The 27,260-nt window shown below is 50.8% G+C and overlaps 1 protein-coding gene across 2 annotated transcripts in view; it reads right to left on the reverse strand.

Moving 5' to 3' along the window:
• Positions 1 to 27,260, reverse strand: part of HIPK2 (homeodomain interacting protein kinase 2) — a 438,745-nt gene that overhangs the window by 311,903 nt on the left and 99,582 nt on the right. For both annotated transcript variants that reach the window (XM_078673112.1, XM_078673119.1), the window contains exon 2: positions 1,915 to 2,980. In XM_078673112.1, the coding sequence (XP_078529238.1) occupies positions 1,915 to 2,980 (1,066 nt within the window). The remainder of the gene's footprint in view (positions 1 to 1,914; positions 2,981 to 27,260) is intronic.

Raw genomic sequence — 27,260 nt, forward strand, 5'->3', positions numbered from 1 at the left:
GCGCTGGGGGGGCGCTCTAGGATAGGGAATAGATTTAATTTACTATCCAACACCTTCCCTAGTGTCCACGGGGACTGGAGTTGGAATAGTAAATTAAACTATTCACTATCCAGCACCCCAAAGCGCTATGCGTGGTAATGGTATGCGTTGTAACGTCATACATCCCTAAAGTATATATAAGATGTCTTGAATGCTTGACCTAAAAATGCTTTTAACAAAGAGGACCATCAATAAAGGAGTTTTTACAACTATTCTAAAGACTAATTGCATGTTGTGACCAATTGCTTATGATATCAATTACATGATTTTAATTAACTTGAAGTTTGGAGTGCTGGATTATCATTTCTTCACTGGTAACTTTGTCTGCATCATCGAGTGATTAGGCGTCCCATTCTGGGTGTGCTAATACACATATTATCGCCCAAATAGGGTATGAGAATGGGAGAGATTGGATTGCAAATCTGCATGGTTAGAGTGCCTTGTTTCTGCTCCGCTGAAAGATAGCGGACTACTGATATGTAATTAGACAAATGATTCAACCAAGGAAAACTTAAGTTCGGGTTGCACTAAATGTCTACCTCAGGTAGGGCCCTGGATCATGTATGGCGGTCGAGCCAACCGAAGCCAACTATCTGAGGCACTGGTTTACAGCAAAAAACCTGACTACCTTTGGATCAATGTGACCCATCGGTTTCTTTAGTATTAAGATGTAATACTACTGTTCTACATCACAACCCACGGACATTAGTCTTTATTACATTTTAATTTATTTTGCATTGAACAGTGTGGATGCCTTTTTATTCTATACAGATTGGTAAATTGTTTTAGAATTAGAGATAATCCTTTTTTTATCCTTTACACTCTTTTAATAATACTTTTCTGCCTAAACTGTTTCGAGTTGAGTTTATTATGTGATTTGTGAAATTTTCAAGCCAGTTTTATGGAACAAGATATATTTTTTCGCTTTTGAAATGCAACTATTCACATAACATTGTTCCTTGTTATAAGACAGTGTGATCGAAAAGCTTGGTTTCAAATCCTAGCTTTCTCGCCTGACCAAATAGCATGTACCTGGGAGTTTCTAATCACCTTATTTTCAATAAAAGACAAACCTGTGGCCACCTAACTGGGATACAGTTAAGTGTGTGCTAAACATATAACACATAAGGTTGACACACACAGCATAATTTTCAGCAGTTAATAGGGAACTCCACAAACTGAACTGTGTCTTGGTTCATTCGTGGCAATATCAAACTAGTGACCCACGACTTTCCCCCTTGAACCATGCAATAAATAACATATTACACTTTACACACACACACACACACACACACACACAAATATGGCATGTACTGAAAATAAATAAAAACACATTTATCGTGTAATAATATAGTGCTAATGTCCAATTTAATGTTCTTATCACAGCACTGAATAATCTGACACGAGAAAGGTCTCACGTTCTACATGTTGCTTCGACATGACACAGAGACACAACAGTACTGATAGTTACTACAGTACACACATTTTATCACTTGCATCCTGGCTGTCATCAAAGAAATGTTTAAAAGTAAAAACACAAGGATGAACACCATGGCATCAACTACACGTGCTATATCATTGTTGAGGGAGTGGAGGGCTATCAAGGCCTACTCGAGGCTCTGCCTCGCATGTGTCATGCCCTTTACCCACAATGAGCAAAGTTGACAAATACCATATTACACATGGAGTGCAGGCACACGTGTGTAAAAACTCAAATGTCCTACTAACAGGGCCCTTATATGTTGCATCATTCAAAAGGTCACACAGACTCCCTAATTTTGCTTGCAGCCTTCCAGTCTCACTGGGCTATTAACAGTGCTGTAAGCGCACACACCAAAGCTTTATCTGGCACAGTCTCCAAAGCAGCACTTTTACCTGTAATATCTTGACTGCAGGTAGGTGGAACACACAGCTTTCGACACGTGGCTGGCAGATCCAAAGTCAATGACCTTGACTCTGTAGGGCTGTCTTGAGGGGTCCACCAGCATGATGTTCTCAGGCTTCAGGTCTGCGTGAATCAGGCCCAGACTCTTCAGCTTCATCAGGGCCGTGGCTACCTGCTGGAGGATGGGCCGGATGTACTTGAGGGGCAAGGGGCTGAATTTGTTTTGCTTCAGAAAGTCATAGAGGTTCTGCTCTAGCATCTCAAAGACCAGGCAAGTGTGGTTCTTGTGCTGGAAGCACTCATAAGCCCGGACAAAGTTGTAGTCATCCGCACTTTCCGTGCTCAGCCGGGCCAGGATGCTCACCTCGATCTGGCCCTGCCTGGCGTAGGAAGGGTGGTTCTTTAGGATTTTGATAGCCACGATCTCGTTGGTGCCACGTTTCCAGCATTTCACCACCTGCCCAAACGTCCCGCGACCTAAGAACTCCAAGACTTCATACGTGTTAGTCATTGAACACAGCACCTCGTGCTGCACGAGCTGGTAGTCCCCTTCGCTATTAGAGCCACTGTTTTTGGAGGTGGCCGTGGAGGTGGTGGCCGTGGCTACCGTGGCACCGCTGGCATTATTTTGAATCATTGGTGGGTGATCTTCAATGATCTGCACGCTGCTGTTGTTCTCAATCTCCTCGCTCTTGCGCTTAAGTCCACATTTTTGGTAGGTGTCCAGGAGAGTCACAGTGCTCCGCCGCATCAGGTTGTGCTGTCCGCCTAGTGCTTGCCCAGTTAAGGCAAGCCCTCCTGTGGTGCTGCTAGCCGAAGTCACTACAATGTGGCCGGTGCTAGTGGGGTAGATGACAGCTTGCTCGTAAGGTAGGGCTGGGATTTGGAGGGAGGCGCTGACTGGCTGGACGGCGTGCACGTTCTTTCTTTGGCTCAGCGTGCCGTACCCGGTCATATCCCAGCTCAAGCCAGCTTCAACCTTGAGTTTCTTCACGCTACAGAAGGCACTTGACTGAAGTGTGCGAGGAGAGAAGACCTGCACATGGGCAGCCATTCCTGCAGGGGACGAGAGAAGACAGAACAGATCAGACTCATTCTTGGCTACCTGTTCAATACACAATATTAACTGATCGACGAGGCATCATTTTAAGACTGAAGGTTTAATGAGCACATAGACATCTGTGGCTTTCTTTCTAAATATCAGCAGCTAAACCACCAGCGAGCATTTGGCAAAGCAGTGTGACAAACTAAAACATTGGAATGAGACTTCTTGTACTATTCGTTTAATCCATTCCTGGCAGGAAATAACTAGTGTCGTCACTGCCAGTAATAATGACCGGTTAAAATCCTCCCTCCTGACCCACGTATAAAGAGGAACATTTTCCCATGGCCAACAACAACATACCAATCAACATTCCACGCAATGTCTGGGTATTTCCCTTCTCAGTGATATGGTGCCACTTTCTGTATTTCTAGTGATTGGTTATTTTGTTCTTGTTTCACACTGCTTTTCTTTTCCTCTTGTGTTGCATGTGCCATTAGTTTTTTCCCAGAATCTTTGGGGAAGTGGGTACCTTCCAGACAGTCCATGCATGAGAAAGCATACCTGGAGCTCACCCTCATTTAGAAGGTGTCACCAGTTCTGCTTCCTAAAGTTCAACCTGCCTCCTTAAACATTCTTCACTAAGACGGGATCGCCCTCTTAAATATCAGACATCGCCCTCAATCATGAACCAACAGGGTGACAAGTGTATGAGAGCTCAGTACAGCAGCAGCAAGGTCAGTCACATTTCAGATTGTGTCCTACTGGGCTCGCAGTGGCCCTGATTTAAATGTCGCGGCTCTTACCCCATCTTAACATATCTTGCTGAAGCGCCGTCCTGCCTAAAAGTCTCCCAATTTCCGTATGAACCAGCCCACAGATTTTGTGGGGTTTCCCTCAGCACCCTAAAAAGAAAAGGCCCTCCATCACAGCTAATTTTTGTGCTTAAGAGTTCATTCAGTTCCTTTCAGTTGCCTTTATACAGTATGATTACACATCTTTTATTTATGTTTCTATTATCCCTTTGCAAATATAAAATACACTGTTAGCTATTTGTTTATTGGCAAGATCGGGCAGGCAATGGAAACAAAAATATATAGTTATTATGTGCATCCCAAAAGAGAGGTTTTTAGATGCATACGCCTACAATAAAAGTCATCCCCTCGTCCTTGGTAAGACCACCAGCTCTCTTGTCTCTCTAACAACACATATTCTAGATTATAGATACCTTAAACATCCTCACCTCTCTCTCCCCGACTGACACAGCACTAAAGAAAAGGACTCCAATTGTAAAGCCCCTGCTTGGCCTGGCGGCCATTTTGGAATGGTTCTTTATTCACGGCCGGTGCAAAGGACACTATTGAAGGCTTCACCAAGTCTTTCAGAAAATCGTGTGGCTAAAAAAATAATTTTCAAATAAAACGCTGATCTTCATTACATCCCGTAAATATCATAACATTTTATTTGCAAAAGTTTCTATTTGTACTTCAATTTATAGCAATAGCCATTCTTTTTCAATTCTTGGAAGCTCTCCAGACTATTGCATGAGGTGTCACACTCAGCTGACATGGAATCATTGCCATTCCAGGGTGTGCAGAGGCATACACAATTGTATTGGAAGCGACAGGTTCAAAGAGACGTCATTGAAGAATGGCATATGCTAAACCTGGGCAGATTGTGTAAACGAAACTCAGGGTTCACACTGACACATGGAAGCAAGTCGAAGCACACGTTGTTTCTTGCATATATTTGCAGAAGGTACGATTCCGGTCTGGGAGCAGAAAAAACATACATTTACAATGGGGATTTGGGGGGGTGGCCGACCAACGGGAGGCTCGCCCCCCCGGGGAAGTTTGGGGCACCAGGGGAGGGGGGGGGAGGGGGAAGTTTGGCACTCGGGGATCGCCGTAGCGGCGCTTTTGGGCTGGTTGGGCGGTTTGGGCTCCTTTTGGGCTGCTCCTGGACGGGGGGCTATATAGCCGGCCATTTTGTGTCACCGCGCACGTTTGTGGTGCGGTGACACAGCAGCCAGGTCGCAGGAATACTTTGTCGCGTGGGAGTTGGGGCCCAGCGGTTTTGTGTGGCGGCGGTGCGCGGTTTTCAGAGCCTTTGTGTCACGCGGGGGCGTGTGAGGCGCTCAGGCGGTGTGAGGAGTGGTGACCTGTGTCGGCGGTAGGGGGCGTGCGGACTAGTGATGGCGGCGACGGACCCGCGTGTCGTGGAGGCGCTGCGGCTCTTGGAAGAAGCGGGCCGCATGGACTTGATGCGGCCCGACTTGAAGGTGAGGCCGCCGCGGCGCGCTGCCATCGGCGCCGCGGCAGCTGTGGCGGCGTGCGACCCGCCGAGGTCGCGGGTTGTTCAGCGGGGGGGGAGGGGGGGCGGGGGGGGCGGATGGGGGCGGCCGGGCGGCGAACAAGGCTCCGGCAAAGGCTACTGCGAAATCGAAGGGGGGGGCGCGGAAGGCCCGGCAGGCGGGGCGGAAGAGGCCGCTGGTTTTTGTGACCGGAGGGGAGGGGGGGGGTGGGGGGAGGACGCGAGGAGGTGAGAGATGTGTTGGAGGCACGGCCGGGTGGCCTGGGGGGTGTGGGGGAAGGGGGTGAGGCCCGGATAGTTGTGGCTGGGGAGGGCGGGAGCACTGGAGGGGGGGGGCGGGGGGTGTAAGTGCGGCGGGGCCTGCGGGAGGGGAGGGCACAAGTGGCAGTGGGGAGTGCGGGGAGCTGGTGGGGGTAGGGCTGGGGGGGGCGGTTTCGCCGCTGCTCATTGAGGAGACAGATGTGGAAGAGGAGGGGGTGGGGGGTGGGGGGGGGGAAGACACGGAGCTGGACTGGGGTGGGTCATCGGCGGAGGAGGGGGGGGTGGGGGCGAGGGGGCGGTCGTCGCCGGGGCAGGGGGGCCGGGGGGGGGAGAGGGGCCGGGAGGGGGCGAGGGGCCGGGGTAGAGGGAGGGGTGAGTCGGAGGCGATGGGAGGCGTGAGGGGAGGCGGCGGCTCGACCGGCGAGGGGGGTAGGTCGGGGTGGGCGGTCGGGAGGGGCGGGTTTGAGGAGGGGGCCGGGAGCAGGGCTGGGGGCCCGGGCGGGCTGGTGGCGAGTTTTGGGGGGGGTGCGGGGGGCAGTGGCGTGGCCTGGGGGGAGGCAGGGGGAGTGGGGCGTGGAAGGGGGGTGGGGCCGAGTTGGGGTTTCGGGGGGTGGGGCGGGCCGGGGGGGATGGGCAGGGGAAGGGGGTTGGGAGCTAGGAGGAGGGAGTGTCCCGGCGCGGCGCGGAGGCCATTCGGCGGGATGGGGGAGGGGTGCGGCGATGGGGTGGGGGTTTGGCGGAGGGGGCAGCGCGTGGGGGGGCGACGGGGGTGGTTTTTACCCTGGCATGCTGGACTCCACCTTTTTTCCTTGGCAGGAGCTGTTGGTAAGGCGCTCGGGGGAGCAGCATGCGGCTCCCACCCACCGAGTGGATGGGCCGGCTCTGTTTGGTGCGGACGGCCGAGCTCCAGCGAGGGACCTGGCTCAGGGACTTGGCGAATGGAGGCGAGACGCGTCTCCGCCGGCCCCTCCCCGATGGGTCTCTACGGCCGCCGGGGTTGGGGGAGTAAGGATGGACACGACTATTTCTGAGTTGCCTGCGAGTGTGGTGCATAGGAGGGGGAGTGTGGACTTGATGGATTTAATGCGGGTGTGTCGTGAGCGGGCGGGTTTGAGCCGGGTGGAACTCCAGTTGGGGGGCCAAGGTGGTGTGGTACCGGCGGATGGTGAGTCTGAGGAGGAGGGAGAGATTCGGGAAGATGGGGGGGCTGGTAATGGTGTTGGAAGTGTATTTCAGGTGCCGGCACGGCAGGAAGCACCCAGAGTGACGGCCCCCTCGGCTCCACTGGTTAGGCGGCGGGATCCAGCAAGGACGCCGACCTTGACGCCAGGTAAGACAGGTGACGGCGCGGGGAGCGCTAAGAGGCGTTGTGTGCAGGTGTCCGTGGGGTCTGGGGGCGATGGGGAGGATGGGTGGCGGCTGGTGCGGGGACGGTATGTACAGGACGCGGGAGTCGGTACCGAAGGCGCGGGGTCGGGCGGGGCTGCGCCGGGCGAAGGAAGCGGGGTTGAGGCGGCGGGCGACAAGGCGTCGGGCGGGAAGGAGGCGGCGGGGGGAAGTAAGGAGAGTTGTGTGATTCCGGTGCGGAAGCTGCCGTACATGGGGTTGACCAAGCCGCTGGGGGCACACCTTTCCGCGGCTACGAAGGAGAAGATTTGGAAGGGGGAGTACATCGATATTTTGAAGCTGCTGCATAGGGAGTTGACATCGAAGGAAGGGTCAAAAGAGGAGGAGCAGGAGTTGGCTAGGCGCCCAAAGGTGCCCCTGACGCTGGACAATTGGTCTGCGGCGTTCCTCATTTACGCGAGCGTGTATTGCGAGAAATTCCCGGACAGGTGCGTCGCGCTCTTTAAATACATGGATGTGGTCCGGAGGGCGCAGGTGACATACGGCGGGTATGCTTGGTCGCACTACGACGAGGAGTTTCGGGCACGCATGGCGGGGGACCCCGAGGCCCAGTGGGGGGAACTGGATTCTGATTTATACCAGCAGACGATGGGAGGGGCCAAGTTTGGCCGCACCATCTACACGGCCAGCGGTTTGCCGCTGGCGTCCCCCCCCTTTGCGGCGCGCCCCACCCGTGGGGGGGTGGGTCAGGGCGCCTCCGGCAGCCAGACCGCGGTCGGGGCCTGCTGGGATTTCAATAGGGGTGCCTGCGGGCGGGCGGCGTGCCGTTTCCGGCATGAGTGCTCTTCGTGCGGACGGAACCATCCGGCGCTGCGGTGTTGGGGCACCGGGGGCCCCCCAGGCCAGCTGCCTCCGCAGGGTGGTGGATTTGCCAGAGGGGGTTCAGGCGGGGGGAGGGGTGGGGGTAGAGGGGGGGAGCAGGGGCTCTGGGAAAAGGCTCGTACGCCGGTTAGGATCGAGCGGATGGAGCCCTGGTTGGCGGCGTATCCGCGGGCGGAGGATGCTGCAGTGCTGCGCCGGGGTTTTCGGGAGGGTTTTCGGTTGGGGTACGAAGGTCCCCGGATTGCTCGCTGGGCGGAAAATCTGAAATCAGTGAACGCGCACAAGGGCATAGTGAGAGAGAAACTGGTCAAGGAGGTCAGGGAAGGGCGGATGGCGGGCCCCTTCACGGCGCCGCCGCTGCCAGGTTTGATCATTTCCCCCATCGGGGTGGTGCCTAAGAAGGAGGAAGGGCAGTTCCGACTGATACAGCACTTGTCCTGGCCGGAGGGGGAGTCGGTCAATGCGTACATTTCGGCGGATTTGGCGTCTGTGACGTATTCGTCGGTGGACGTGGCGCGACGTCTGGTTGCGGCGGCGGGGCAGGGTGCGCTGTTGGCAAAATGCGACATCAAGTCGGCTTTCCGACTCCTTCCGGTACACCCGGCGGATTACCAGTTGCTAGGGATCCAGTTTCAAGGTCACTACTTTGTGGATAAGGCGCTGCCGATGGGGTGTTCCATTTCATGCGCACTATTTGAGCGGTTCAGCTCCTTCATTCAGTGGGTTTTTTCCAGGCGCACAGGCTCGGAGTCAGTGACGCACTATCTGGATGATTTCTTCCTGGTGGGGCGGCCCGGTGCGGCGGATTGTCAGCGGCTGCTGGATGGTTTGGCCGGGTTGATGGGGGAATTTGGGGTTCCCCTGGCGCCAGAGAAGACGTGCGGTCCCAGTACGGTGTTGTCCTTTCTCGGTATCGAGCTCGACTCGGTCGCCATGGAAGCACGCCTGCCAGAAGAAAAACGGGTGGCGATGTTGGGTCTGGTGGATGACATGTTGGCGAGGCGGAAGGTGACGGTGCGGGACGTACAGGTGTTGTTGGGACATTTGAATTTTGCGTGCCGCGTGGTGCGGGCCGGACGGACGTTTTGCCGGCGTCTGGGGCTGGCGCTGTCGGGTTTGCCATTGCCACATCACCATGTGCGCCTCTCGGCAGGGATGAAGGAGGACCTGCGCATGTGGCGGGCTTTCTTGGAGCGTTTCAATGGGGTGCCGATGGCGCCGGCGGAGGACTGGGAGTGGGAGGTCACCATGTACTCGGATGCGGCGGGCGTCGGTGGTTTCGGCCTGTACTGGGAGGGAAAATGGTGTGCGGAGCAGTGGCCGGACCACTGGCAGGCGGGCGGGAGGAGCATTGCGTTCCTGGAGTTGTTCCCCTTGGTGGTGGCAGTCATGGTGTGGGCAGGGGCGTTGGCACACAAGAGGGTGCTTTTTCGAGTGGACAACATGGCCGTCGTGCAGGTGGTGAACAGGCAGTCGGCTCGGGATCCACAGGTACTGAAACTGATGCGGGTGTTTGTCTTGCGGTGCTTGGAAAATGACATACTGTTTCAGGCGCGCCACGTTCCCGGTGTGGACAATGACATTGCTGATGCCTTGTCTCGTTCACAGTGGGAGAGGTTCCATGGGCTAGCCACGGCGGCGGAGGAAGTCAGGACGCCGGTGCCGGAAGAACTGTGGTCGGTAGGCGAGGCCGGGTCTTTCAGTTGGTGAAGACGTCGGTGGCTGTGTCGACGTGGAAGGCTTACGAGCTAGCGTGGGAGGAATTCCTGCAGTCAGGTGCGGTGCGGCGTGGGGACAGGTGGCAGCGCGAGGAACAGGTGGTAAGATTCATGCTGACGCTTATGGACAGGGGCTTGTCGCGGGTGTCAATTGCGGGAAAGTTGTCGGCGGTGGCTTTCATGGGGAAGATGTGGTGGGGTTACCCTCCGTCGGCGGGGGAGTTGGGAACCAGGCTGCTGGAGGGGTGGGCGAGGGAGAGTGGGGCGACGGTGCGGCTGCGCCGTCCCATTACGGCGGTTTTGCTGGCAGGAGTGATTGGCGCGCTACCAGAGGTGTGCAGGGATGTGGGCGAGACGGTGCGTTTCTCTACATTGATGTCATGGCTTTTCTTTGGGGCGTTTCGAGTGTCGGAGCTGCTGGGCGCGAGGGGGCGGCGGGGGGTGTTGTGGGGAGAGGTGGAGGTGCGGGCCCAGGAAGTGGCAGTGTGTTTGAGGCGCTCGAAGACGGACCAGCGGGGGGTTGGTACTTGGGTGGTGCTGGGGCCGGGCGACAAGGAGGGGGTGTGCCCGGCGGTTTGGGGCAGGAGGTTGATGGCTGAAAGTGGCGTGTCGGAGGGGGAGGTTTTTGGGCGGGGTGGGGGGGGAGGAGTGACGGCGTCTCAAGCATTGTGGGTCTTGCGGCGGGCACTGCGGGTCTTGGGGGAGGATCCCCTGGCGTTCGGGACGCATTCTTTTCGGATTGGGGCGGCGACGGAGGCGGCACGGAGGGGTTGGGGTAAGGAAGAGATACAGAGGCTGGGTCGGTGGAAATCGGACGCTTACAGGACGTATGTGAGGTTGAGGGAGGCGGATGGTGCGTTGTCGCAATGATTCCCGATTCTCATATATGTGTCTTTGCAGGTGCTGTGGCGGGGCCGGATGTGGCTGTCCTGAATTTGTTTATTGTGGGACATTCGTTCATCAAGCGGGCTGAACGAGCGGAGTGGGACAGGCATCAGGCTCTCAATTTGGGATTGGATCCGGGGTTGTATAGATGTCATTGGAGGGGGAAAGGGGGTAGGCGTTGGCATGAGTTATTGCCGTTGTTAAACACGTTGGTGAAAGGGGGGGTGTGCCCGGATGTGGTGGTAATTCACCTGGGCGAGAACGACTTGGTGCAGTGCAAGGGTTTGGCGCTACTCAAGCAGATGAGACAGGACCTGCAGGAAATCAGGAGGCAATGGGCGGGCTGCCATGTCATATGGTCAGAGTTTATTCCCAGGCGGGTGTGGAGGGGAGCTGAGCGCCCAGGGGCCATAGACAGGGCTCGTAGGAAGATCAATCGTGAGATGCGCGCTTTCTGCGCCAGGGAGGGGGTGGGGAGGATGGAGCACCCGGAGTTGCGCTATGGTGCAAACTATTTCTTCTTGGAGGATGGGGTCCACCTGTCCAGGTACGGCATGGAGCTGTATATAGTGCAGTTAAAGGAGGCTTTAGATGGGGCCCTGGGGGTGGTCAGGTATCCCAGGAGAAGGGAGTCCTAAGGGGGGGGTCGAAAGTCGTAAGCGACTTTCGAGTGGCGCTGTCCTAAGGAAATAGGGTGGTTGGCTGGAGGCCTGGGACTGCATGGTAGCGGGGGTTTGGGGTCATGGAGGTCATTAGGGGCATCTAGTAGAGGGGCAGGTTGATGAGCGTATGTTGTATTACTGTTGCAATGTTCGGGCTTACATTTAGGGGTGGGGGTGGGGGGCTGTTAGGCAGTTGTTAATTAGTGAGCAGTAGTTTTGTGCGGCACAGGCCAAGGGGGATGTGTTATACGTGCACCTGATTCCAATAAAAGCGGCCTTTTTCACACACTTCTGGTGTCAGTGTCTTTGCTTCCCCCCCCCTCACCTACTGGTGTGCCCCAATGGGGATTTGGGGGGGTGGCCGACCAACGGGAGGCTCGCCCCCCCGGGGAAGTTTGGGGCACCAGGGGAGGGGGGGGGAGGGGGAAGTTTGGCACTCGGGGATCGCCGTAGCGGCGCTTTTGGGCTGGTTGGGCGGTTTGGGCTCCTTTTGGGCTGCTCCTGGACGGGGGGCTATATAGCCGGCCATTTTGTGTCACCGCGCACGTTTGTGGTGCGGTGACACAGCAGCCAGGTCGCAGGAATACTTTGTCCCTCCCTCCCTCCCTTTTTGCAGGGTTTTTTCGGCATTTTTAGGCCAGGGTTGTTTCCCTTTGCGGGGTGGGGGGGGGTGGTCGAGGATATGGTCCCGAGGGGCTTTTTTGGTTGATGGTGCACTACTTAGGTTTGAGGTTGTGTTTTTTGTCGCTGGAACAGGTGCGTTGTGGGGCGCTGTCCTAAGGAAATAGGGTGGTTGGCTGGAGGCCTGGGACTGCATGGTAGCGGGGGTTTGGGGTCATGGAGGTCATTAGGGGCATCTAGTAGAGGGGCAGGTTGATGAGCGTATGTTGTTGTATTACTGTTGCAATGTTCGGGCTTACATTTAGGGGTGGGGGTGGGGGGCTGTTAGGCAGTTGTTAATTAGTGAGCAGTAGTTTTGTGCAGCACAGGCCAAGGGGGATGTGTTATACGTGCACCTGATTCCAATAAAAGCGGCCTTTTTCACACACTTCTGGTGTCAGTGTCTTTGCTTCCCCCCCCCTCACCTACTGGTGTGCCCCAATATGCATGTGTGTTTGTTGTGTGTGCCCGTAGGTAATCGTTCTATATTTCTGAGCCTTGAAATAAATTACCCCCGAAGAATGAAAACCTAGAGCTATCTGTAGCCTATCACTTCCGTCATCTTCTGTGCGACAAGTGGAATAATCGCTTTTGGAAACCTCTTTTCTTTGATTGGCAGCGTGTGATGCGCCCAGGAGCAAATTGTTTAGAACAAAATGACATCTAAACACACACATGAAGATTCCAGTTTCTAGGGAAAATAGCTGATACCATGGTGACTGACGTGTTTCTATAAATAATGAAAAATACTAAAAACAAAGGTAAAACAATCCGCCTTCTCGTGAACAGTTTTCTTCCAATATTATGTTGAGAAAACTATATGCACCCAGATGTTGCATTCCTGGTGTAAACGGACACATGACCACACAAAGTGTAGCACTGAGGGAGAGACTAGGCGATGGCGCAAACAAGACTGACACGTGTGGATGTCAACCATTCTTGGACCAACTCAGTGTCCAGTACTGTCCCACATCATATCCAAAGACATTGAGAAGGACAGACACAGAGGCTGGAGGCCACCTTGTTTCCGTTGCAGAGCCCTCTAACCCAGACACAAGCCCTTACTGTGCACCCACAAGAAACCACAATGATCTTGAAGAGGCTGGGAGTACCGGATGCCAAGGCTGGGATCTCTGTCTGCTAGCCACCAACCTGGTGGATGGATCAGCTGTCAAACCACATGAGAAAGGAATTAACACATGGCAAGCTGCAGGGCTACAGACTGGTCCACTGATACAACAACATCCAGACAAAACATAGGAGTTGCTGCCCCAGCCACACTGTGTATGATATATGCAGAGGGCCAAACCTTCTGCATTGACCTCAATATAATTGGTTGTAAGATGGTACAACGCAGGTAAATACTTTGTATGCCTTTGCCACACATTTTTAGCACGCATGTTTTTACCGCTCATATATGCATTTACAACGCATGCCAATACCACACATTGTTTTAGATGTAAAAACAATGTATTTGTGGGGGTTGAACCTCACTCCACTTACCTTAAATGCGTGGTATTAGCATGCGTTGTAAATGCATATTCGCAATAAAAATATGCATGCTAAAAAATGCGTGGTAAATGCATAACGAGGTAAAAACCTCGATGTAAAAACAATTTTGTTACGCTAGTCAATGCTTCTTTATCACCAAAAGTGTACTTATTGGTGGGGCTGTAGCCAAATATTAAAGGCGTGTCAGGCTTCCTACCTGAACCAACCTCAACGCCTTTAACTGGCCACACTGAATAAAATGGCAGCTGCCACATCTCCCATCCTGTGATCTATACCAATTTTTCTGAAGAAACATTACTTCAACTTAGCCATCCCCCCACTGCCCTAATTCATGGACCGCTCCAAGAGAGTTACATGCTTTCTGCACCAAAATAAGTTACAGACACCCCAACCTTTACTGTCCTATACATCACTAAAACTACCAAACACAAGGTCATCTTATTTTAAAAATACATGATCCCTTATTTGAGGGCAGTTCTTCATTCATCTGGACAGATGTGCCCCCTCAAACCATCCAAATATGGTTCTGTGGTTTGCACAGGATTCAGACAGCAATGATCACCCTCCTTGATGATGGCCTCATGGCCCAACCAACCAGGGGCAGCAATGCTGGTTGTGAGGAGCACCTCACATATTGCATCACAAGATCCTTCCCCAAAGACTGCAGAGGGTGGCTGGGCTCTGGGCACTTTTCTTGACAGAAATTGCACTGGATTTGGAAGAGCAACAATATGGGTGTCAGCTGGACCCTGCACGTCCAGCTTGGACCATCTTGGATTGGATTGTGCAGCAGGGCTCATAAATGGCCCAGATGCTGCTCAACATTTCCATTTCCTCAGTGTGTTTTTTTGTTCGACTTCATTACGTCTACCACTAGATCAATCTCAGTCGTCACTTATGAGGAACCCTGTGCCTCAAACATCACATGTCCATGATTTAAGTAGATGGTTGGAGCAGAGCAAGCAAGACATCTAGAAAGACATTTTCTCTGGTGTAAATTCTTTACCGGCACCCAATGAGGCAGGAAAAGCTATGCCACGGACTAAGGGCAAGTGCCACTTCATAGCAAATGTACTACTATGTCTATTGAGCACATTCTCAAGAGACTGAAAATCCCCCAAGGCCCTTCAAAGAGCTTCAGTCGAGCTTCCTCCTCTCTCTATTGGGCCAATCCGTAATCCAAGATGGCTGTGGCATGGCACTGCTAAGTGTCTCAGTCATGTGACGGTCTGCTTTTTCTAGCTTCATCCCATTGTCTTAACACATACGGTGAGGATCTGGTATTAAAGGCACAAACTCATATAATAAACCTTCCAAGATATCAACCAGAAGAGCAACCAAATGACCTTATAGATATCACCCTCCATCTAATTATGTTTGTATTGCCTGCTTTGGCTCGCTGTGTTCTCCTCTAAATAGCAAACTGTCCAGCTCTCTCAACTCCAACTTGTATCCCGCTGTGAACTGCGCCACAATGCTTCGAGAACACCTCCTCTTTGAGGAAACCACCCCAAAACCCTCAATGTTTATGAGCACACGATGAAGACCCAAGAACCAGCAAGAGTGAGAGCTCACCCAAGATGAGGGACACAAGCACCGGCCTAGTCTTAACAGGATTGATAGAGGAGAAACAAGCACTGCTACCATTACTAACAAGACACGCACGGCTGATACAACAAGAGGAACACGAGAACTGCTGCAGAATCAACAAGTGATGGGGTACCCCGACAGGAAACACAACTACTGTCCCAATACCAGGAAAGATAGACGCGTTTATTTATGTATTTACTTGTGTATTTATCTGTTTTATAAAGCACTACATGTTACCTATTGATTGCTTCAAAGCGCTAGAGGAACAAAACTACCCGAACAGATGAAGGAGGGAGGGGAACTTAAGAGTCCAATCAAATAGAGAGACTGTCCTATCTGATATTCTTTAAGTAAAACAAGCCAGACAGAAACGTTGCCACAGTGTCAACGGCAATGCCAAAGCTGAGAAACACAAGCACTGGTCCAGCATCAGGAGTGAGACAGACAAGACACAAGTACGGCCCGTACTAACATTAGCGACAAAAAATGACCAAACAGGAGAAAAACTAACCCTGCCCCAGGAGCAACATGAGCAATGGGTGATCCTCGATGAAACACAAGTATTGCCTCAATACCAGGGATGGCAGACACAGAACAAAGAGAAACACCTGTACTACCCAAGTAATATTCAGATGGTCATTTAATGGTCTTAGACTTGCGCCTTAAGATGAATTCTGCATGTCATCATTCTTCCACAAATAATTCACTTTTAGTCACAGAGTATATGTTTAAATGATTCCCTCGGTGGCAAATTGCCTTTACTTTGGTTGAAAACCAAGCTCACAAAAAGTTATTGGGTTGCCCATATTTTGGTATATTCATAAGGAAAGAAACGCACTGTTCCAGAACTGGGAATGTAGATACAAAACAACCAGAAGCACACTTACTACCAGAGGACAAGCTCTGCCCCTGTACTAACAGGTGTGACAGAGAAATTACATGGGAGACTCAAGTATAGTTAATAACATGAGAGACACAAGTGGCCCAATGGAAAACAGAACCAGACGGGACAAGATTACTGTCCGAGTATTAGCAGGAATACCAGGACGTGTCCAATATGAGAGACACAAATACTGGCCATGTACCGACAGGAGTGACAGCAGTGATCCAACAGTAGAAACATACTGCTTCAGCAAGAGGAGGACACAGTGGTTCAAGAGAATTCAAGGACCAGAGTGGCATGACCCCAAACTGAATCACTAGTACTACCCCAATATAAAAAGTATCATCTTATCCCAAATGCAAGGTACAAGAAGCACCAGCAGGAGTGGCAGAGGCAGGCCCGGTTCTAGGGGGTGGGCCGGGTGGACCAGGCCCACCCAAACATGAGCCTGGCCCACCCAAACAGGAGCCTTGGCCCTTGCAGTGAGGGCTTGAAGGCAGGTGTGCAATGCACAGGCTGTGTGTGTCAGCCCGGGCCGAGACAGCTTGCCGGGCGCACACAGACAGTTTTAGAGATCATCATAGCCACACCCAAGTATTCACAGGTCTTTTAAAGACCATTTACATGTTAACAAAGCTTTGTTGATTTTTCACCCCTTCATCTCTGCATGGCGAAAGTCGACAAATCCTTTCATTGACAATGGTAACCTTTGGTAACATTTTCCTACTGTCCTGCAATGTTGATATTTCTTTTTCTATGCAATGCAGGAGAAAATATGTTTGTTTATTCCTAGTCATCCTTCCTGACCCCTGCAGAGACTTATCACATCAGGTTGTGACACAAAGTTTGACTAATGGAGTAGGTAAGAGAATGCATTACTAAATGTTATTCTTTTTTAAATCTGCACAGGCCCAGCAGGACAGATACTTCGTGTGTGCTTCATCAAAACAGTTTTTATCATTATGTAAATGTACTTATATAGCGCAAACCTGTCACCCAAAGGGCATCCTGGCGCTTGCTTAGGGAACCCGTCCTGGTATTCCCCTGTGAGAAACCCCGGCAGGGTGTCCACAAGGTGAAAGCCAGGCATCCCGCCGCGAGGGGCCGTAGTGGAGATTAAGCAAGCTATTGCCCAGAGTTGCAGAGTGTGACCCCGTGATTTGAGTAGGCACCGGAGTGAGAATTGTCGAGTCCGTGGAATTTTTGAGCCCAAGACCCGCCGAGGCGGGGAATCGAACCCTGGTCCGCGGTTGATCTCAGCTTCCGGGTCTGCCACCTCTAACCACTGAGCCACGCTTCTCCACCTTATCATGGCCGATGCAGGACAACAATAAGACAATACAAAATGCCCAAATAACGCTGGTGATTAATGATACAGCTGGAGAGCAATCATTTGTCTGCTAGTAGTATTTAAATGCAGATGAACTGTATTTTATGTGGATAGCTCAGTGGGTTACTGCCTTTGTCACAGAGATCCTTGTGTTACTTGCAGTTCAGAAGTTACAATCCTAACATAGGACAGTGACAAATGAACTGTTACCAAAGAGCTGCATACAAACATGAATGGTATAGTTAGATCTTCGCTTTTTTGTTTTGTGATACAGTTAGAACTTCCCCAGTATTTCATTATTCTAATGTTGCTAAAATGAGTATGTTTGGGCAGATATACATTTTTATCAGTAAAGCTGACCTCCATGGAATACTCTTTAAATCCTAAGGTTGTGTTTCCCCAGACCAAACCCTCTTAAAATATACTGCCCACCAGTATGAATGACAGGTGATTCCTACACCTTGTAATGCTCATTGCTTATGTGACATTCCCTGTAGACTGATTTACATACTTGTATGGTTCACTGTCTCTGTATAATGTGTGCATGGTGTAAAGTACTGACATACACTACACTGATATGAGTAGCGCTATACAACAAATGAAATGCATATGAGAGAGTGGCTATGTAAAGATGAGATGAGGGCACTGGAGGAGAGTGGCAGTGAGGGAATCAGAGGAGGAGGAAGTGGGAGGGCCTATGGAGCGATGAGGTGCACTGTTGGAGGGTGGCAGTGAGGGAATCCGAGGAAGAGGTCAATAGGGGGGACCTATGGAGAGATGAGGGGCACTGTTGGAGGGTGGCAGTGAGGGAATCCAATGAGGAGGTCAATAGGGGGGGCTTCGGAGAGATGAGGAGCGCTGGTGGAGGGAAGTAGTGAGGGAATCTGAGGAGGTCATGAGGGGGAGGGGCTACAGAGAGATGAGGGGCAAGGGTGCAGTGAGGGAATCCGAGGAAGAGGTCAATGGGGGGACCATGGAGGGATGAAGGGCACTGTTGGAAGGTGGTAATAAAGGTATTTACGGAGAAAGAGGTTATTGGCGTGGCGCCACAAAAGACTTTCGCATCAGCGCTGAAGCCGGCCCTGTCATGGCCTTTCTGTTTTTGTTTATTTAATTAGCAGTCGGGTCATAAGGGCCACTGTGGAACATACTTAAAGTGCGTGCTAATTATATTTACTGCTATATTCAATGTTTTCAGTATGAAGGTGATTTTACTAATGTTTTTACCGGGAAAAATTAAAGTGGAGCCCGATGGTGCCTGATATGGAGCTAGGGCCCAAGGTCAGCTGTGAGATAAGGTGCAATGGAGAGGGTGGTCGAAAAGTGGATAATCAGGCATGTAAGGGAGTGCGTTGCAGAGTCCGAGATCAGGTGGAGGTAGTAATGAAGAGGGCCCCTGAAGGCTCGCACAGAGAGAGCCCGAGAAGTGTCAATTACCTGATACTCCCACCTCAGAAACCTCCTCTTCCCATCAAAGGAACATTACATGGAAAAAAACACTTTTTGAGAGTGATAACATTAAAAAGAGATTTTGAAAAGAGTGTGTTTTACTTGTAAGACTAGGAAGAGATAAAGGAGGGCCCTGAAGCATGCCTGCCTAGACATATATGCGACAAAAAAAACGCAATGGCCCACCCAAATTCACCCTTGGCCCACCCAAATAAAAATTCCTGGAGCCGGGCCTGGGCAGAGGTGATGCAACAGTCACACATTCACAGTGTGTGTTCCAGGAGTGAGAGAGGCAATCAAAAACAGACCCAGCACTGATGCTCCAGTACCGGAAGTGAAAGAGTTCCAAAGGAGAGGCACGTGTACTGCTCCGGGAGTGGAGGATATGCGAAGGAGAGGGGGAAACACTGCCCCAGCACCAGGTATGAGAGGTGATCCGAGGAAGAGTGGCTAGCAGTGCCCCAGCACCATAAGTGAGAGAGATTATCCGCAAACGATGCACAAGTACCGCACCAGTACTATAGGTGAGAGCAGTCCAGACAAGAGGCCAAGTAAAGCCCAGTACTAGGAGAGAGTTGATTCAAAGGCGAGGGTCATGTGCAGTACTCCACCAGTACTAGAAGTGATAGAGATGATTCAAAGACGAGGCGCATGTACTCCACCAGTAGTATCACGAGAAGGAGCCAGCCGCTCCACCAGTAATAGAAATAAAGAGACAATTTTCAAAGACGCGGCACAAATACTTCACCAGCACCTGAAGTGAAAGTGGTGATTCAAACGAGAAGTGAATTACTGCCCCGCACTGGCAGCGAGAGGAGCTCTCCACAGAGGTGCAAGGGCTCTCCGGTACCAGAGGTGTGAGAGGCCATCCAATGAAGGGGTGCAGCGCTGTCCAAGCTCCAGCCGGGGCAGTGAAAGAGAAGCGCTAGCACCGCCGGTCCCTACAGCGGGAGTAAGGGAGAAAGACTATTCTCCAAGTCCAGGCAGCAGCAGCAGTACCTGAGCCTGCCCCAGCAGCAGCAGTGGTAAAGGAGCCTGCCCCAGCAGCAGCAGTACCGGAGCCGGTCCCAGCAGCAGTACCGGAGCCGGTCCCAGCAGCAGTACCGGAGCCAGCCCCAGCAGCAGCAGTGGTAAAGGAGCCTGCCCCTGCAGCAGCAGTACCGGAGCCAGCCCCAGCTGCAGCAGTACCGGAGCCTGCCCCAGCAGCAGCAGGACCGGAGCAGTGAGCCCCAGCTCCCAGCCTGTCAACAGCAGCAGTACCGGAGCCAGCCCCAGCACCCTGCCCTCGTAGCACAGCGCACCGGAGTCTGCCATCCATGCTGCGGTGCGCTATGAATACCCCCGGCAGACGCACAGGCGGCTCCCACCGTTCCCTGACTCAGCTCTCGGGTCCTCGCCTGCACCCTTCGCTCACTGAGGGGGGGGGGGGGCACTCTTACTCACTGAGAGTCACCGATCTGTGACACACGGCGGCTCCCGAGGCGCGTCACACGGTGACACAACCCTGTCGGGATGGCTCCCCGGGCCAGCTGGGGCAGGAAAGGCACAGTGGGCTATATGTGTTTGTGGGGTTGTTTCATATAGCGCCAAGCGCCACTTCAGCGCTCTCAGCTATGAGAGCTATTCTTGAGTGCCTCTAGTTTCCTGTGACGGTCTCTGTGGCTAGAGCACTGGCCCCTCTGCACACCACCCCAGAACGAGCTGTAAGATGCCCCTGGCAAGAAGGGCTTACGATTCCTCTGACTTCACAAGTGTCTTCAAAACCGGCAGGGCTTGGGCAGAGCCCCTCGCATGCCAGGCACATCATTTTAGGCAAACGGGGAGATTTCTTTGGACAACAGAAGAAGGAAAACGTGGTTTAGAGAAAACAGTAACATCTATAGTGATACTATGGCTAACCTAGCCCCATCAAACTTCTCAATAGTGCATCAACTCGACATTGACCAGACCACGGACAATTTCAACTCGTACGTGGACTCCCAGATCAGGAAATTCACGCCCATCAAAAGCATATACAGTACATGCAAACCCTCCTTCCCCTGGTACTCCAAGCCCATTACGAAGAAAATAAAAATATCAGGAAGTTGGAGAAAGACTGGTAACCTGGTCCTGCACGATTAAGTCCAACAAAGTTCTGTGCTGTGAGACAAAACTACAAAGACCACATCTTTAAAGCAGAGGCTATACATATCAGATACCTCCTGGATATGGCCATGGACAAACCAAAACAACTATTTGAGGTAATTAAGCAAGCCTACAACTCTCCCTCCACCCCCCCTCATTTAAGGCATTTGAGATCCCATGCAAAAAGTTTGCAGAGTTCTTTGACAAACAAGTCGAAGACATTAACATCTCCCTTCCGGTCAAACTCAACATAATCGAGGAGAAACTGCTGTGCAAGGCACTCCAGCCAGGGTCCTCTTTCTCCCCAATCTCAGAGGCAGAGCTACTTCTAACTCTCTCCAAGGTAAAACCCCCCAACTGTCTTTGAGACGCCATCTCGGGCTGCATCAGCAAATCCCCAGAAAAACAGCTTCTCCACATCTGGACAGCCCTGACCAACTCATCCCTGTATCAGGGCTCGGTCCCAGACTATCTAAAAGTGGTCACTTTTCTTCTCTCCTTAAAAAACGATCAGTGGACCCTGGAAGGTGACAAAGTTGTGCAGGCTCCCAACTGTCGCCCCATTTCCAGGACAACAACCTCCTTGACTCCCTTCAATCCGGATTCCGTCCGGGCCACAGCACTGAGACTGCGATTCTGCAGACTGTGGACAATGCCCTCCGCATCCTTGACACTGGGACTGGTGCTCCTCAAATTCTCTCTGCTGCATTTGACACAGTCAACCACCAGGCTCTGTTAGACACGCTGAAGCATCAAATGGGTATTGATGGTGTCGTCCTTAAGTGGTTCGCCTCATACCTAACAAACTGCTCCCAAACTAAAAATTGGGAATGCCGTCTCAGATCCAGTCAGCCTGCAACAAGGAGTTCCCAACCTTCGATTCTTTCCCCAACACTTTTCAAACTCGATCTCGAACCCCTCTGCATGATCCACAAGAACTCAGGAGTCCTCTTTCACCTATACCATGACGACACCCAAATCTACCTGAAGGTCTCATGCCCAGAAGACTTCATCTGCCTATCCAACTCCATGGATGTAATTCAAGCTTGGATGGCAAACAACCACCTCAAACTAAACTCAGGGAAAATAGAATTTCTTCTCATCTCGCCAAAGAAAGCTAACAGCTCGAATCAAGACTGGATGGATCTCCTCCATTACACTAAAGGACGCCCCTCCCTCATACAGAATGGCAAATCTCTTGGTTTCACCCGCAACAGATTTCTTAACCTCCAGACCCATTTCTCCTCCATTGCTAAGAGTCCCGGGTTCACCTACGGCTGCTTTGGGGAATCAGGAACCTCATCCCAGCACAAGACCTTAAATATGTTGTCCAGGCGCTCGTGCTCTCCAGACTCTACTACGGAACTGCACTCCGAATTCCCAAAGTCCACCTAGGTCCACTCAGAGCGGTCCTACAGGAGGCAGCCCGCTTCCTGATAGGTCACAAGAAATGTGATTACATCTCCCCCATTTTACGCTCCCCGCAATGCTTTCCCACAAAGGTGAGAGCTCAATTAAAACTGCCTGCACGACACATGAAGCTCTTCACTCCTCTTAACCGTTGTACCGCTCTGAGAAATTGAAAACCTCAGGCGCAGACCAAGATTCAAGAAACGCTCAATTGCTCCTCCTCTAACCCCCCCACCTTCAACCATGAGTGATATATGAAAAATCCTTCTCTGGCAGCACCACAAGAATCTGGAATCCTTCCCGCCAAGAAACTGCCTGGTCACATGTCTTGTCACCTTCAAACAAGCATTGGCAAAGCCAATAGTTCTCGCATATGCAAGAACTATTCGCTTTGCCAATGTGTTTTAGCAACGTTCTACACCAGTGTTGCTGCTGTTCAGCATGGCTAAAAGCTAGTGGCATAGAAGCGAGTGGCATGGAGTGTAGTGGCATAGACTGGCGTATCGTGGAGTGGAATGGAGTATTTTGGAGTGCCATAGAGTGGAATAGCGTAGAGTGGAGTGGCGTGGCATAAAGAGGAGTGAAGTGGCATAGAGTGCAGTGGAGTGTCGTAGAGTGGGGTTTTGTGAACTGTTGTAGAGTGGAGTAGAGTGGAGTGGAGTGGAGTGATGTACAGTGGAGAGATGTATAGTGGCTTAGAGTGGAGGAGCGTAGAGTGAAGGGGTGTGGAATAAAGTGGAGTGAAGTGGCATACAGTGCAGTGGAGTGTCGTAGAGTGTCGTGGATTGTCGTAGAGTGGAGTGTTGTGAACTGTTGTGGAGTAGAGTGGAGTAAAGTGGAGTGATGTACAGTGGAGAGATGTATAGTGGCTTAGAGTGGAGAGCTTAGAATGCAGACACAAAGAGTGTAGTAGAGTGTCATAGAGTGTTGTGGCATAGTGTGGAGTAAAGTGTCGTACAGTGGAGAGACGTAAAGTGGCATGGCATAGAATGTAATGGCACAGAGTGCAATATAGTGTCGTAGAATGCAGTGGCATAGAGTGGAGTACAGTGGCGTAGAGTAAAGTGGTGTGGAGTGGCATTTAGTGGCGTGGCATAGATTGGAGTGTCATAGAGTAAAGTGTTGTTGAGTGGAGTGCAGGGTCAAAGTGGAGGATGATAGAGTGGAGAGTCGTAGAATGGAGGTTTGTGGAGTGCAGTACTGTAAAGTAGAGGGTCGTAGAATGTCGTGGAGTGGCCCAGAGTGGAGTAACGTGGAGTAGGATGGCGTACAGTGGAGTATGGTGCCTTAGAGTACAGTGACATACAGTGGAGTAGAACTGTCGTCGTCTGTCGAGTCCCCCCTCCACCTGGCCCCACCTCTCTTACCTGCAAGGGCCCCACCAGAAAGCATGGAGTGGCATAGAGTGGAGTGGAAAGGCGTAGAGTGGAATGGTGTAGAGTGAAGTTAAGTGATGTGGAGTGTTGTAGAGTGGGATGGCATAGAGAGGCATATAGAGTCGTAGTGTGGCATGCAGATTGTCATAGAGTGGAGAGTCGTAGAGTGGAGTGGCGTAGAGTTTTATGGAGTGGTACAGAATGGAGCGTCGTAGGATGGAGTGTTGTAGAGTGGAGTAGACTGGCCTAGAGTAAAGTGGCGTAGAATGTTGTCGAGTGGAGTGGCATAGAGTCGAGTAGTGTCATGGAGTGGCATAGAGTGGAGGAGAGTGGAGGAGAGTGGAAAGGGGCAGAGTGGCATAGAGTGGAGTATCGTGGAATGGCAGGGTTCTCCAACAAGTAGCTTTTGAGCTATTGGTAGCTCTCCACCCACCTGCAAGTTGCTCTCCTGTTTTCATTCCAGTCTACTAAGTTTGAAGCTTTTGCTTAACGGAATTAATATGTGTATAAAATTGAAATATGTGCATCTGACATCTGAGCGAAAATGTGTATTTTCAGGCCAATTTAGATAATAAAATATCTAAAGCTGATATTTAAGTGAAAAATCATGCAACATTGTGGGAGATTTATTACTAATATGACCTTGATGCCAGAGGCATTGAAGCTATGGCTCCAAATATTACCCAAGTAAAGGTGTTCAAAATTGTCCAAGCCTTTTTTACCCGCTTAACCGCGACAACAATTCCGCCGCGGAGCAGCGGTTTAGCGGATTGGGCGGGTCGTGTCGGCCAACGGACCTGCGCAGCAATACGAAGGTAGAGCGCACGACGGCCGTTGGCCGACAGAAGCACACAAAGGGTTAAATTACTTTGTGCAACCCTGCACTGGGGTGACCACTTCTGGTAATGTTGCATAGGGTGCGACTAACGTCATCTTGTCTGATGTAGATATTATTATTATTATTATTATTATTATTATTATCACAAATCTAATAATAGTAGCTCAGGTTGGTTTTCACTGATCATGAGTAGCTCCTATTACAGAAACAGCTGGAGATCCCTGGTGGAGTGGAGTGGCATCATGTAGAGTGGAGTGGCAAGGGTGAAATAGAGTCTCATAGAGTAGAGTGGAGTGTTGTACAGTGGAGTGGCATAGAGTAGAGTGTCGTATAGTGGAGTAGAGTGGAGTGGTGTAGAGTGGAGTGGAGTGGCATACCGTGGAGCTGAGAAGAGTGTCATGGAGTAGAGGGTGTCATAGAACACTGCCATACCAGTTAACACATTTTTAATTAAAATGACCATTACATTTGCACAGACATACAGATTTACTAATAAAACTATACAGAGCACATCAGATAATGTGTAGAAATCACATCACCTATTGTACTGATTTGTTTTGATCGTATTGAAATATTTATTTCCACCACACTTCAGATTTACAAAAAAATGTGCTTCATTAGCACTTTCCTTATTCAGATATATTCTGAAATATTTGTAGTTCATTTACAAAAATTTCAATTTAGTTGTGTGCTAGAAAAAACATAACATAGTACAGCTTTTCCTTCAGCACCTCCCCCCCCAGTACCCAGCATGATTGTCACATAAATCCTTGCACTTTGAAGTCTGATAAAAAATAAATAAACAGCAAGCTCCCTTGGAAGACAGAGCTCTACGTTTGACCTTTGTCTTTAAATGCACATCAAATGTGAGAAGATAAGAACAGTTTACAGCAAGCGAGCACTTGTGGAAGAATACAGTAAACTGGCGATGCTCTACAGGAGGGACAAAGATATATTGAAAGCCTAAAACAAATAAAGCCAGCAAATAGAAAGCAAGCAACTGTGTGTTACAAAACACAAAGCTAATGGTAAGCAATGGGCGTATGCATTCCTAGGGAATCTTTCCAAATATCCCCAAGAAGTCTTTCGATAGACAGCTGTGCTCTCTGGCATGCCTTGGCCTAAAAAGACCTCGCCTTGTCTGAACCTCTCCCACCTCCTCACACTCCCTCCAATCCCATACCAATCTTAACCTGCACAATCGATTGCTGATCCTCACAGGGAACTGTACCCCCTACCTTTCATTGCTATGTCCTGCTATGAATATGAGTGAAGCGCTCCACCTAACAGAAGAGGCTAACCTGGTGGTCACTCAACCCTTAATGCACATGTATATTTGTATTTGTTATTTATATGTTCTAGCTTTATTGTGAAGTGCTCTAATGCCTCTGCGCCATGTACACGCTATATAAAAATCACACAAATAAATTTAGAAAATACTTTCTGAAGAGGCTGCTACTCTTGGGAGACTTATAGGGCTGGGGCTGATATTTGCATATAAGGAAGTGGAGGGCGTGTAAAGAAAGCAGGTACACCGATATACATTGTATGTATGTTTAACTGTTGATGGAGCGCCAACCTAAGTGGGAGCAGCAGGGCGCTGTGAAAGAGAAGGGAACAGATTGTAATACTGTGGTAATTCACAACTCTGCAGATAGCCAGGTATTGGAGTCATCCAGGAGTAATGGATGCCAAAATTGTTTTGTGGACTGTGAAATATGCCATATTCACCTGCGGAGTGGCCGTGGGCTAGAAAATCTACTCAAATTCGATCCCCATGTAAAACTGAGAAACAACCAGATTTCGTACATTGTCAACTCTGTACAGTTCTTTCTGGAAAAACGAGGTACAGGTAGAACTACAAAAACTGTCCACAGCCCGGGCACCTCATTTAGCTAGTGAGAACCAAAGGAATTGCCTGAACTAGACAGATCTCCTTTCGTGAGACTTTTTTCTTCAGTGTTAGGCCGATGCAGATTTGTGCAGAATTGCGTCAGAATTAATTTCAAGGAACGCTGTTACTCCATAATTTGAGTATTGATATAGAAAAGGCTGGAGTAAAGGTTTTTCTGTTTCTTTCCGCTTGTCTTTTTCTCCCTGGAAGTTCCTCCACCCAGCCCATTCATATCCCATCCCCATTTCTCGTCCTTTGAGGAACACACAGGTGCCTACGGACATACCACCCTGAATGGGCCTGATCTCGTCCGTTGAGATACACACAGGTGCCTATGGCCATACCACACTGAATGCACCCGATCTCACCCATTGAGATAAACACAGGTGCCTACAGCCATACCACCCTGAATGCGCCCGATCTCGTCCTTTGAGATACACACAGGTGCCTATGGCCATACCACTCTGAATGCGCCCAATCTCGTCCGTTGACATACACACAGGTGCCCATGGCCATACCACCCTGAATGCGCCCGATCTCGTCCGTTGAGATACACACAGGTGCCCATGGCCATACCACCCTGAATGCACCCAATCTCGTCCGTTGACATACACACAGGTGCCTATGCCCATACCACCCTGACTGTGTCCGATCTCGTCTGTTGAGGTACACACAGGTCGTAGTCAAACAGTGAGAAACGTAACTGCCCATATGGATTAACGGTGATTGACTGGAGTGGATGTTGGAGAATCGGTGAACAGTTGAGGTGAATCACATGGGGGTTTGGAGGAAGCTGGTGAGGGTGAAGCCAGTTTGAAGGAGGCAATGAAAAGGTGGAGAAGGGCACAGAGGCAGGGGTTGCCTTCGTCTGCGATGGAGGAGGGCAGTGCTACAGTTTGGATGGTGTCAATCTCCGTGCTGATTCAAGGTCTGAAGCATGTCTGATATTTTTACAGGTGGCGGTTGAAATCCCGAGATGTTTTAGCGATTGTTGACTGCTTTTTGCATACTGATATAGGGTAGGTAGATGAAGGACAGGTTGATAGTGTGCAATATAATCGTGTCTAAAACTGACCATTATGGAAAAGGGAAGATGTGTCCTGCTTGAGGGAGTCTGGGAAGGTGCCGTCTGTAAGTGATGCATTGAATACGACGAGAAG

The sequence above is a fragment of the Lissotriton helveticus genome, chromosome 1_1, assembly GCF_964261635.1.
Source record: "Lissotriton helveticus chromosome 1_1, aLisHel1.1, whole genome shotgun sequence".
In the NCBI taxonomy this organism is placed as follows: domain Eukaryota; kingdom Metazoa; phylum Chordata; class Amphibia; order Caudata; family Salamandridae; genus Lissotriton; species Lissotriton helveticus.